Source organism: Coregonus lavaretus (assembly GCF_964263955.1).
Source record: "Coregonus lavaretus genome assembly, chromosome: 11".
Taxonomy (NCBI): domain Eukaryota; kingdom Metazoa; phylum Chordata; class Actinopteri; order Salmoniformes; family Salmonidae; genus Coregonus; species Coregonus lavaretus.
Window position 1 is genome coordinate 50,555,417 of NC_139998.1, and position 12,621 is coordinate 50,568,037.

Here is a 12,621-nt window from a genome sequence, read left to right on the forward strand (position 1 = left end):
TGAATTGGACAAACCCCAGGAGACGCTGTGGCCTGAGAGGATCGATTTTTGTCCACCTCTGCTGTAAAGGAATATAGATGTTTCTACTCAATAGTAATCATTTGTATTGCAGTGATCTCCCTGTCAGTCATTGAGGCAGTCATCATAGTAATCCTGATATTCCTGAGGAGGAGAGTATGCATCGCCATCGCTCTGCTGAAGGAGGGGAGCAGGTGAGTGGCAGTCTTCTGTCAGGAGAGTAAGTCTGACCTCTTGTTGTGTCACTTCGAATGAACCCAGCGTCTGTGAGCTCGGTGTTGGAACATGAACCAAACTTTTAACTATTATTTTTTCACACTTTCTCTCCCCTCTCTTTCTCTCTCTTTTCTCCAGGGCCATTGGTTACATCATGTCCACTCTCTTCTACCCGATCATCACTTTTGTGCTGCTGTCCATCTGCATAGCATACTGGGCAGTCGTCGCTGTGTATCCTCTCTATGTTGGTTTTCTCAGCCTCGTCCTCACTGTGTGTGGACACTTTACCCATTGTAGCTACACATGTGAAGCATCCTGAACTGTCATCAATGGCATCATAGAGATAAAGACTGGAATTGAATTGAACCTGATGAAACTGCTGAACCCTTAGTGGAAATCCCAATGTAGATGGCTCATAGGCAGGCACACATTTTGTTACTTATCACTGCTTCCATTCTTCTGTGTTGCCCTTGACTGGTTTTGCCCTCAGCTTCTTAGCGTCATCTGGCGATGCTGTCTACAAGGTCATGTCGACGCAGGACAAATGCATGTATGCCAACCTCACCTGTGATCCAGAGGTTGGCTTTTCTCTCTACTGTCTTCCTCATTGTCACGTTGACGTTATTGCTGTATTGCAAACTCCTAGAATACTGTATGTTATTGGCCTTGAAACCCTGAGTTAGAGCAGCTTAATGAAATTCTGCTCAGTGTGCTTGGCAGCAGTACACATCATACAGCTTTGAATAGCTAGCCAGTGACAACATCTGTGAACTCTGGCTACATTTGGTCTTTCATGACTAATTAAATCTGAAATGGTACCCTATTCCCAATATGGAGAATAGGGTACCATAGTAAACTCTGGCCAGAGGTAATGCACTGTATAGGGAATAGGGTGCCATTTCCTTCTAACCCAATAACTTTCCACTCTCTCTCCCCAGACGTTCAGTCAGACCAACGTGACCACGGTGTGCCCGGGCTCCCAGTGCACCTTTGCCTTCTACGGCGGCGAGAGCCTCTACCACCACTACATCTTTGTGCTGCAGCTGTGCAACCTGCTGGTGTTCCTGTGGCTGGTCAACTTCACCATCGCCCTGGGACAGTGCACCCTGGCTGGGGCCTTCGCTTCCTACTACTGGGCCCTGAAGAAGCCCCAAGATATACCATCATGCCCCCTGTTCTCCTCCTTTAGCAGGGCTGTACGGTAGGCTGACTCAGTCATATGGGGTTTTAACGCATAGGGAAGATGACGATGGTGTTGAGTTGTACACTGAACAAAAATATAAACGTAACATGAAAAGTGTTGGTCCCATGTTTCATGAGCTGAAATAAAAGATCCCAGATATGTTCCATACGCACAAAAAGTGTATTTATCTCGAATTTTGTGCATACATTTGTTTACATCCCTGTTAGTGAGCATTTCTCGTTTGCTAAAATAATCCATCCACCTGACAGGTGTGGCATATCATTAAGCTGATTAAACAGCATGATAAAGCACGATAAAAGGCCACTCTAAAATGTGCAGTTTTGTCACACAACACAATGCCACAGATGTCTCAAGTTTTGAGGGAGCGTATTGGCATGCTGACTGCAGGAATGTCCACCAGAGCTGTTGCCAGAGAATTGAATGTTCATTTCTCTACCTTAAGCTGCCTCCAACGTGAATTTGAATTTGGCAGTACGTCCAACTGGCCTCACAACCGCAGACCACGTGTATGGCGTTGTGTGGGTGAGCGGTTTGTTGATGTCAACGTTGTGAACAGAGTGCCCCATGGTGGCGGTGGTGTTATGGTATGGGCAGGCATAAGCTACAGACAGCGAACACAATTGCATTTTATCGGTGGCAATTTGAATGCACAGAGATACCGTGACGAGGTCCTGAGGCCCATTATCGTGCTATTCATCCGCCGCCATCACCTCATGTTTCAGCATGGTAATGCACTGCCCCATGTCGCACGGATCTGTACACAATTCCTGGAAGTTGAAAATGTCCCAGTTCTTCCATGCCCTGCATACTCACCAGACATGTCACCCATTGAGCATGTTTGGGATGCTCTGGATCGATGTGTACGACAGCGTGTTCCAGTTCCCGCCAATATCCAGCGACTTCACACAGCCATTGAAGTGGTGTAGGATAACATTCCACAGGCCACAATCAACAGCCTGATCAACTCTATGCGAAGGAGATGTGTCGCGCTGCATGAGGCAAATGGTGTTCACACCAAATACTGACTGGATTTCTGATCCACGCCCCTGCCTTTTTTTAAGGTATCTGTGACCAACAGATGCATATCTGTATTCCCAGTCATGTGAAATCCATAGATTAGGGCCTAATTTATTTATTTCAATTGACTGATTTCCTCAGTAAAATCTTTGAAATTGTTGCATATTGCATTTGTATTTTTGTTCAATATAGTTTATAATGGCACATCTTGCTTGGAGAGTAATCATAGTACTGCACTATAAAGCTATTTCAGATTCTCCATTAAGCATGCCTTTAAGTCCAGGACTAGACATAATCTGTGTCCAGGAAACTGGTCCTAAGTGTGTTGTGGTGTTTACACCAATGATGGGAAGGGGGAAGTGTGTGTGTGTGTATAGTGGATGTATAAGCTATATTTTTAATTGGTAATACAGTGTATTATGTATCTCCCAGGTACCACACAGGCTCTCTGGCGTTTGGCTCTCTGATCCTGGCCTTAGTGCAGATGTTCCGCATCGTTCTAGAGTATCTGGATCACAAACTCAAAGGTGGGTTTTCTGCTCGTACTAAACCCACTGGCTTTTATATGTTTATGTACAGTACTGTATATTTATATGCCATCTTTTCATGAAGATGATCATCATGTATTTTCAGGTGCTCACAATGCTTTTGCCCGCTTCCTGATTTGCTGTCTCAAATGCTGCTTCTGGTGCCTGGAACATTTCATCAAGTTCATGAACAGGAATGCCTACATCATGGTGAGTCTGGGTAGTTTCAGTCAAAATATCTTTCAAAACCATCCATCCAGTACCTTTGAGTCATTTCAGTAGTTAGCACACCGATTACTGTTGTGATCAGGCTATTTGATAACCATCTCACAGAAAGTGTTGGAATCGTGAATAACATGGTCTTACTTTTTGAATTTCTCACCCTAGATTGCGATATATGGAAAGAGCTTCTGCACTTCGGCCAAGGATGCTTTCTTCCTGCTGATGAGGAACGTAGTAAGGTAAGGCAAAGTCTTTGTATCGGATCGTTTGATTGTCTGTCCCTCAGACAGTTTTTGTGTCTGTCTGTCTGTCTGACTGTCTGTCATGGGTGGTGACTGTTTCTCTCTGGGCCTCTGGGCTTCTCCTCCAATGAGTTGTCTCCTCTGTAGGGTGGCAGTGCTGGATAAGGTGACAGACTTTCTGCTCCTCTTGGGAAAAGTGCTTATTTCAGGGAGTGTTGGTGAGTTCCCTTTCCCACACACTGGTGATAACCCTGTTGTATGTTTAACTACGAGGGCTGAAGTTAAAATTACTCAATGCATGAACAAGACTAAACAAACAACACAAACACGGGAAAATAGTCCTCCAGAACCCTCGACAGATGCGTTCTCTATAAAGACAATGTCCATAGATACTATGTTACACCAATTGTACATTTGTCAGTGTATGCTCAAGTTGTTATTTTGTTATTAAGGTGTCTGATTTTTTTCCCCCAGGTGTTCTAGCATTCTTCTTCTTCACCCGTAAGATTCCATTTATTCAAGAGGAGGTGCCATCACTAAATTACTACTGGGTCCCCCTACTGGTAAGAAATAGACTTACATCATATGAGTCAGCATTGCTTGTTAATAAATGCGCCCACCTACGTAGGTTCTGTTTGCTTCTAGCTGAGTTCGGCTAGGCAAAGCGACATCTGTGCTCTCATACTCCATAAAGACCTTTGCTTGAAAAACTTGAAAAAAACTGCAATATTACTATTGTTCGTCCCTTGTTGAGCCACCGTAGCAACAACATAGCCATATTTACTTCCTCAAAATAGTCTGAATTAATCTAAGATAAATCAAGAAATCTGTCATACATTTTTTTGTTTTTGCCGAGGAGGTCTTAGTCGCACAATTGTACATCTAGCTAAGATGTTTGGTGCAGTATTTCTGAAGTGAAAAAATGTGCAGGAAAACTAGTCATCTCTCGTTGAATGACAACAAACACTTCATGTTCCCACTCCTACTAGGAGTAGTACTATTGACTATTGACCAATCAACTTAACTTCGACTTGCCTCAAGAAAAAATGTGTGCACGAACAGCTGAAAAAAAAACGTACCGAAGACCAAAAAGATAAAAAACGTCATGAAATGTAGTGATAATATATGCGCAAACTGTTTCGACTGGGAAGCCTATGGTAAGCTTTAGTGTGCTTACTGACTTGGACTCTTCTGTCATTGTCAGACGGTGATATTTGGATCCTACCTGATCGCCCATGGCTTCTTCAACGTCTATGCTATGTGTGTGGACACCTTATTCCTTTGTTTCTGTAAGTACACCATTCATCTCTTTAAATACAGCCCAGGCTGGGGTGTGAGGGTGTTTATATGATACACAGTGAGTACACTACAGGGTTTGTGTTGGAACTGACAGCAGCTTTGTGAGCGAATTAAATGGTTTTCCATTATTTCATCATGTGACTCTCTATTATATAATTAGCTATGTATGTTTTTTTGTGCATAAGACAGAAAAAGGTTATTGCGCTGGGTGATTATTTATTTTTTACACTACTGTCATTGTTTTGCTAATTAAATCATTTCATTTCTATTGCATGTTCTTGCAGTGAAGACTATGAAAATATTAGAATTGTATAGGGCCTGTGCTTTATGCATTACATGTGTCAAACCTTACCTCCACTGCACACTAATCACTGAACCAGATGGCTATAATGCACTGACCATTTTGGCTGACTGAAACCAATATCAACTTTTTTTCCTAATTCCTTTCCCTGCTTGACTTTCTAAATCGTTTGACTCTAACTCCTCTCTTTCTCTCTCTGCTTTCCTACCTACACATTTTCTCCTCCTCCTCCTTGTCTCCTCCTCCTCCTCTCCTCCTCTTCTCATCCTCCTCCTCCCCCTCCTTGTCTCCTCCTCCTCCTCTCCTCCTCCTCCTCCTCCGCCTCCTCGTCTCCTCCTCCTCCTCTTCTCCTCCTCCTCTGTGGCAATGCTTCCTCTTCCGTTGGTCCTGGTTCAGGTGAAGACCTGGAGAGGAACGACGGCTCGCCCCTCAAGCCCTTCTACATGTCCCCTCAACTGCACAGGATCCTCCGCAGAGAGCGGGGCTCCAAGCTCTACGCTGCCTCCTGAGAAGCCACAACACTGAACCTCTTTCCCCTGATAGGCCACAACACTGAACCTCTTTCTCCTGATAGGCCAGAACACTGAACCTCTGTCTCCTGACAGGCCAGAACACTGAACCTCTGCCTCCTGATATGCCAGAACACTGAACCTCTGTCTCCTGATAGGCCAACACACTGAACCTCTGTCTCCTGATAGGCCAGCACACTGAACCTCTGTCTCCTGATAGCCAGAATGCTGACACACTGAAGCACTGACCCATTCACCGTCTGTGTGTGGGAGTGATTGTGGTCTGGAGGATACTAGATCAGGGCCTTATGGCTGGGCTGGACTCATGAATGGAGGTGACCTGACTGGTCCAGGACTGACCAGGAAAGCCTTGGCAGGACCCAAGAGGGTGGTGAATGTGGGCGGGGTTTAGAAAGAGGCGGAGCTCTATTCAACTTCCTCCCTCTCACCGCCGCTGATACTTCTGATATTTGCCTTTTTTTCTCTACCGTGCTTCTGTCCGTTTCTCTGCCGTGCCGACACTCTGCTGACCTCTGCCTTACTTAGAGAGCGCTGCAGCAGCCATTAGCCCCATACACTGCAAGAGGCACACACACTGCAGAAGGAGATCTGTGTTTCGGATGCAATTGGTGTACTTTTGAAGATGGTAAAAAAAATAACATTCTGGAGTTGTGGGGTGATGCAGGGCAAGGTCGCCCCCTTGTGACACTACTGTGTTTGTGCAATGGTTCCATGTACTGTAATGTAAGGTCATGTGTACGGTGAGGTTGCCCTTCGTCACTGATCTTGGGTCAGCTTAGCATTTTCCTCAACCATGGTTAAGGTTAGGATTGGGGGAGGGGAAGCTGATCCTAGATCTGTACCTAGGGGAAACTTCACCCCAGAGCTATTTTTAGGCGCTCTCATATGTGGGAAAATAACCCTGAGGTGACTTTTCTGTCTAGCATGATTATTTTAATGGCTGTTTAGGCTTAACATTGTTTGAAGAGGCACCTTTAGTCCACCATATTTATTGACACTGTTACAGACACTGTTACAGAGTCCAGGGCACAAGCACACTGCTCCAAACTTAACGTGCAATGCTACAGATAGATAAACTGAACACACTCCTAAATTCAGACATTTGAAGGATGTTTTGGTTTTACACTGTAAGGTGGAACACTGGATATTGGTTTTACACTGGATATACTGTAAGTGACAGTTCTAATGTAGGCTGAGGGAGGTCAAGACTTCTGAACACATTTTATGCTTATGGTGAATGATTTGAATGGACCCTGACACCTTTCAGGGATTCCGACTGCAGTTGCTAGTAAATGTGCCTAGTTCTACATGGAGAAATATTCCTATTTATTGTTGTGTGGTTTTACGATTTTATGCTGAGAACCTTTGAAATACCGTTTATAAAAGGATGTTAAAGCCATTTTTGGTATTTTTATATGGAATAGTGCAGACGTGCAGTAGTGCTGTTTTTAATACTAGGTACTGTAACACACATCTGTTTGCAGGATATTTAATGTTTTTGTACAGGATAACTCTTTTTGTATCGATGACTCCATGAACATGTGAAATCTTTTTTTGAAATAAATGTGAATGGTTTCATTATAGCACATTTTCTAGGCAATTCATATCTAATTTGTATATTTTATTTGTATATCTTATTTAAGGGTTGATGACATTTAAGTTGACCGTTGGTTTGGGGTATTATAGTTTTTGGGGTAGGCCTGTTGTCAAACAGTGGGTTTGAGGAAATCAAAGGTGGCTTGGTTGTGATCAAGAGGGCTTTTATGAAACAGTGATTTGAGGGTAAGTATCTAACATTGGGTTTGGTATTTCAAATGGATTTGAAGGAATTTACAATAACAGTGAGTTTGGGGTATATGACTGTGTTTGAGAATGTTTTATATTGTTCTAATTCTATACTGTTATTTGAATATTCCCCATGTAATGTTAATGGGGCGCTGCCACTGATGCCATAGAATGTTGTAGTGTCATGTAAATGCAACAAAATGCAGAAACCGCAATGGCCCAACTCTCTAAACACATGGGGGTACGCAACAGAGTTTCTGTGGTATGTGACTGGCTATGTGTTTCTGTCCCCAGTGGTGGATCTGGAGGTGAACAACGGCTCTGCAGCCAGTTCAATCTACATGAGCAGCATCCTGAGACACAACCTCAACAAGAAGACCAACAAGAGGAGGAGAGAAGAGAGGAGAAGAGAGGAACGGATACAGGGTGACTGGAGGAGTACGGATAGACAGAGGAGAAGAGAGGAACGGATACAGGGTGACTGGAGGAGTACGGATAGACAGAGGCAGGAAAGGTGAAGGTGATAGGGAAGACACCAGTGCATGATCAAGTAGAGATGGAGGACAATACTAATCCGGGTCCATATTGCTCCTGATGCCATTGTTATTATGCGTTTTGGACATAATAATATGGGAATTTTCATATCTTGCCATACAGTACTTGATGTACTAACAAACCATCACCTTAAAGAGATTCTCCGGTACTTTTGTATACTTTTTAGACAGTAGTTCTGAAAGTAGCGTTCACGAGCCAAAGGTGGTCCGCAAAAGAATTGGCATATAAATGGCATATATTATCATAAATGGCATATATTATTATATTATAAAAATTGTGAACTACGTCACGTGTGCAGATTTGTGCACCACGTCATTGCTATCTCTCTGCTCTGCTGTGGGTGCATGATGAGCCTCTTGCTAACAGTCACTCATATGGCGAGGGGCTGAAGCTCATTTGTTGAACTCCACTTGCTAGGGGGCTGGCCCACGTGGGGGAAAAGGGCGCAGCACAGCTTCCAGAAAAACTGTCAAACTAGGGATTTTGTGGATAACTGAGCATAAACAGTAATTAGGCTCATATATTATGCATGTATTCAGATTGACACATTCAGCCCAAAGCAGGAGGTTTAAAAAATACTTAGTAGTTGCCAAAGTTCCAGAGCATGTCTTTAAATGCACAATGTCATACCAATGACAACAGTATGGTTAGCATAACTGTGGCCAAATCATGCGTTTAAAGGCAACTGCAAGACATTGTTGATTTTGCCAATGTACTGTACAGCACTTACTTGAGTGAACAATGAAGTATATATTTTTATAACAATATGTTGCTCCACATATTACCCAGCAGGCACTTGTAACTATGTATGCAGTGACTCAAACCAGCCACAAGGTGGTACTAGAAATATTCAGAAAACTCCCAAGAGGTTACACCAAGTCAGCTGATTGAACGGCTGCTCTGGTTAATACTGGACATGAAATGTCCATAGTTCCCATGTATAATTATGCTCTTCAAGCTCCTTGGAGCACTAACTTTTATTTTCTCATATTGAGAAAGCTATTTGCCATACATTGTCCATTGTGCTAATTTCTCTGTCTCAACCCTCTAACGTTTCCAATTGTGAGTATGTAATAGCCCTACAATTGAAATGTTGAGTGCCCTTCTCTATAAGCATGCTGAAAGTCTGTTGTTAATTTGTTTACAAAAAAAAAATCAAACAGTTTGCTAAGAGCTGGAAGCAAGCTGATAGGTCTGCTGTTAGAACCAGTAAAGACCACTCTTGGGTAGCGGAATTACTTTGGTTTCCCTCCAGGCCTGAGGACAAAGACTTTCCTCTAGGCTCAGATTGAAGATATGTGGTCCTCTGTAGCTCAGCTGGTCGAGCACGGCGCTTGTAACGCCAAGGTAGTGGGTTCGATCCCCGGGACCACCCATACACAAAAATGTATGCACGCATGACTAAGTCGCTTTGGATAAAAGCGTCTGCTAAATGGCTTATTATTATTATTATTATAATGTTAAATTCTAATCTCCCTACCATCATATCTAAGCCAATATGACATCAATGTCGATGAAAATTCGCAAATCGACTTGGAGGTACACAACACACTCCTCACCTCTTGTCATGAGCCGTCCGGCCGTTACCGAGAACCACTCTACCGGATTTTTGACAGGGTCGTTGGCATTTGGGTCATCAGACAATTATTCTAGACGTCGAACTAAAACGAGGCTACAGCTTCCATAAGGTGACCGTTAGACTTAGATCCATTTGGACTGAGTAAGTTTGTAGGTGCTACAGCTTGTATTAAATTCACAATTTATCGCTCTCACGTGCAGATATCTGCCCAATAAAAAAAACGGTGCTACCTTTTTGTAGCATTTCTGACAATGCTAGCATATTTTCAGACAAATCTCAAAGTTCTAAAACTGGGTCTAGCAACTCGGTTGCTGCGCAACAGTAGCAGCTAGCTAGTAGAAGGCTAGTAACTGTAGCTAGCTAGCTTACACCGGTTGGATGAGAAGCAAACGGAAGGTAGCTAGCTAGCTAGCTAGGTATATAGGTATATTTTGCTATGGAAGGTTTTTCATATGGCTGAAGTCATCTGTGTAAACTGCTGACCTGGACACTTGCGTGTAATCAGAATACAAACAAATAAGCTAGCGAACATCCTTGGCTGCTATTATAGCCAGTTAGATACCAAACTTTGGGAAGTTTGGGAAACATCCATGCTGCTAATTTATAATACATGCACACACCAGACAGACAAGTCACCGCTATAAGATCCAGAGCAAATTCTAGCCCTTACCTTATGCATTCATTCAGTACGCTTCCTCTGTCAATGCAATTTTCTTCTTGTCAATGTGTTCCCAAAAACTTGAAGTCGCCATCCACAAGTAAAAGGTAGCAGGGGTGCGGGTTGCAACATCATAATGATCATTGCTTGCTTGCGCGACCTGTGCGCAATCAAAAAAAAACGCCATGCTTGCTAACTTGTTTAGCTATCTGATAAACACGATTTGATTTTTTTTTACCAAACGAGGATTAAACGTTCAATCTGTATTGAGTAAATGAACAAAAACAGTTTGGAATGATGAACACGTGCTGTCATCACCAGACTGTCCATTAAAATAGAGTGTCAAGTTAATGCATGTATAATAGGGTTCGTAGCGTAATGGTTAGTGTCACCACTCTGGGATTTGAAGGTCCAGGGTTCGCCTACCAGAGGGATAATTTGACCATTAACTTTAGTTTATATTTTTTGACACCCCTTTCCCTGCGCACACACGCACGCACGGTGTGTGCTTATTGGCCCCGTGTAGCTCAGTTGGTAGAGCATGGCGCTTGCAACGCCAGGGTTGTGGGTTCGTTTCCCACGGGGGGCCAGTATGAAAAAATGTATGCACTCACTAACTGTAAGTCGCTCTGGATAAGAGCGTCTGCTAAATGACTAAAATGTCAAATGTAATTAGGGGTCTCTTAAAAGAGCCTTTGGTTTCGTTGGGCATTGTTGAGTGGCAAGGGACAGGGAGTGTGACGTGTACTTGTGCGCTCGTCTTGCTACCATGGAGGAGAGAACAGTGGAAAGTCCAGCCACAGACACTGTAGACCAGCCACAGATGTGTGCTCTGACCGGAGTTGGACAGCTGTGTACAGCATTACTAAGAACATTTGTAGCTAAAGGATTTTAAAGCCCCTATCCAATGTCAGATTTGTAAATGTGTATTCTTAAAAGTGTTTTGTACTTACATCATTTAGCAGACGCTCTGGAGCGACTTACAGGAGCAATTAGGGTTAAGTGCCTTGCTTAAGGGCACATAGACAGATTTTTCACCTAGTCAGTTTGGGGATTAGAACCAGCGACCTTTCGGTTACTGACACAATGCTCTTACCCACTAAGCTACCTGCCACCAGCTACCTACTTGTTTAATGACTTTGTATTTTACTGGGGGTTTTCAGCAGTTTGTCATTTTGTCAGTGTTTGTATAATGAGTTACCAAAATGAATGTACATTTGATTGTAAATTGTATATAATAACTCACTATTGTTTACAGATAATGTAGTACTAGGCCTTTCTTCACTAAACTTTAAAGTACATTTTCATGTAAATAGTTAGAGATTATTTTGTGTATTTTTCCACAGAGCTTTCTCGATTGTCTCGATTTGTTTAACACTTTTTTGGTTACGACAAGATTCCACGTGTGTTATTTCATAGTTTTGATGTCTTCACTATTATTCTACAATGTAGAAAATAGTAAAAATAAAGAACAGCCCTTGAATGAGTAGGTGTGTCCAAACCTTTGACTGGTACTGTCATATATACACTGTCATATTTTTAAAAAAATGACATGTATTGTTAAAATAAAGGTTTAAGGAAATACAGGCAGGCACCATGTTACTGCAAGACAAAACAGATCACTCAATCAAGCCTGATGGTGTTGTAAGTATGGAGCAAAGTTTGCTTTAATATAATACAAAAAAGCTTGAGAAGGTAATGGAATGGGGTAATGTCTTAGTGTGGGTTGGGGAGAATGCAATACATTACCTTGTATGCGGTACATATAACATTATGTCGGGGCACCCCCTCTAAGAGTATGAATGAGGTTGTTTGAGAAGGTTAGAATCCTCAGCAACCGGCCTACACATTGTTGGAAGTACAATAGACCAACATAGCTTCTGTAGTAGGTCAAAGCTGTGTGCCGGAAAACCTTGGTAGAGCATGGGTGAAGTACGCATTGTAGGGGTCATGTACATTTCCTTTCTTTTTCGGCTTTCGACCAATGCCTATGTTTCACTTAAAACAGTCTTTGGTTTTTAATCAGATAACATTTTGAATGGATTATGACAGGCTCACACTGCAATGCTTTCTTGTCACCCTATGTTGCCATGAATTAACATCCCACTTCAATGCAATGATGCCAATAAGCTATTTATGGCTATCTTAACTGTATGACCCATTGTACCAGATGAGATGACAAAAGAATATACAGTGTGTAGAGTCATTTATCTTTCTGGTACTTACTGGCCAGCTTGTTTTCATGTAATAGGGTACGTTTTCAAACATCAGATAAGACTGAGGTAAAAAAAGAGGAATCCCTCCCTGTATGGGGAGTGAGTTATTTTGGTTTACCACAGTCAACAAGTAGAGCCAAGTAAAAGCTCATGGTGAGTTAGTGTGTGCCTTAGTTTCACCTCTACCGCTCAAGGACAACGCATGGACGGATCACTAACAGCACAGTGATAAGATGCTAAAAGGCTATTGGA

The 12,621-nt window shown here is 42.7% G+C and overlaps 1 protein-coding gene across 2 annotated transcripts in view; it reads left to right on the forward strand.

Moving 5' to 3' along the window:
- The window catches only part of LOC311137316 (choline transporter-like protein 5-B), a 73,406-nt gene extending 64,042 nt beyond the window's left edge, over nt 1–9,364 (forward strand). The window contains exons 12-22 of one of the 2 annotated variants that reach the window (XM_084171753.1): nt 113–212; nt 373–465; nt 725–812; nt 1,173–1,435; nt 2,888–2,982; nt 3,089–3,192; nt 3,370–3,443; nt 3,594–3,664; nt 3,921–4,009; nt 4,651–4,735; nt 7,656–9,364. In XM_084171753.1, the coding sequence (XP_084027879.1) occupies nt 113–212; nt 373–465; nt 725–812; nt 1,173–1,435; nt 2,888–2,982; nt 3,089–3,192; nt 3,370–3,443; nt 3,594–3,664; nt 3,921–4,009; nt 4,651–4,735; nt 7,656–7,879 (1,286 nt within the window). In that variant the 3' untranslated portion in view covers nt 7,880–9,364. Of the gene's footprint in view, nt 1–112; nt 213–372; nt 466–724; nt 813–1,172; nt 1,436–2,887; nt 2,983–3,088; nt 3,193–3,369; nt 3,444–3,593; nt 3,665–3,920; nt 4,010–4,650; nt 4,736–5,442; nt 7,160–7,655 lie in introns of those variants that run through there. The other variant, XM_084171752.1, reaches the window with a different exon arrangement.
- The last annotated feature ends 3,257 nt before the right edge of the window (nt 9,365–12,621 follow it).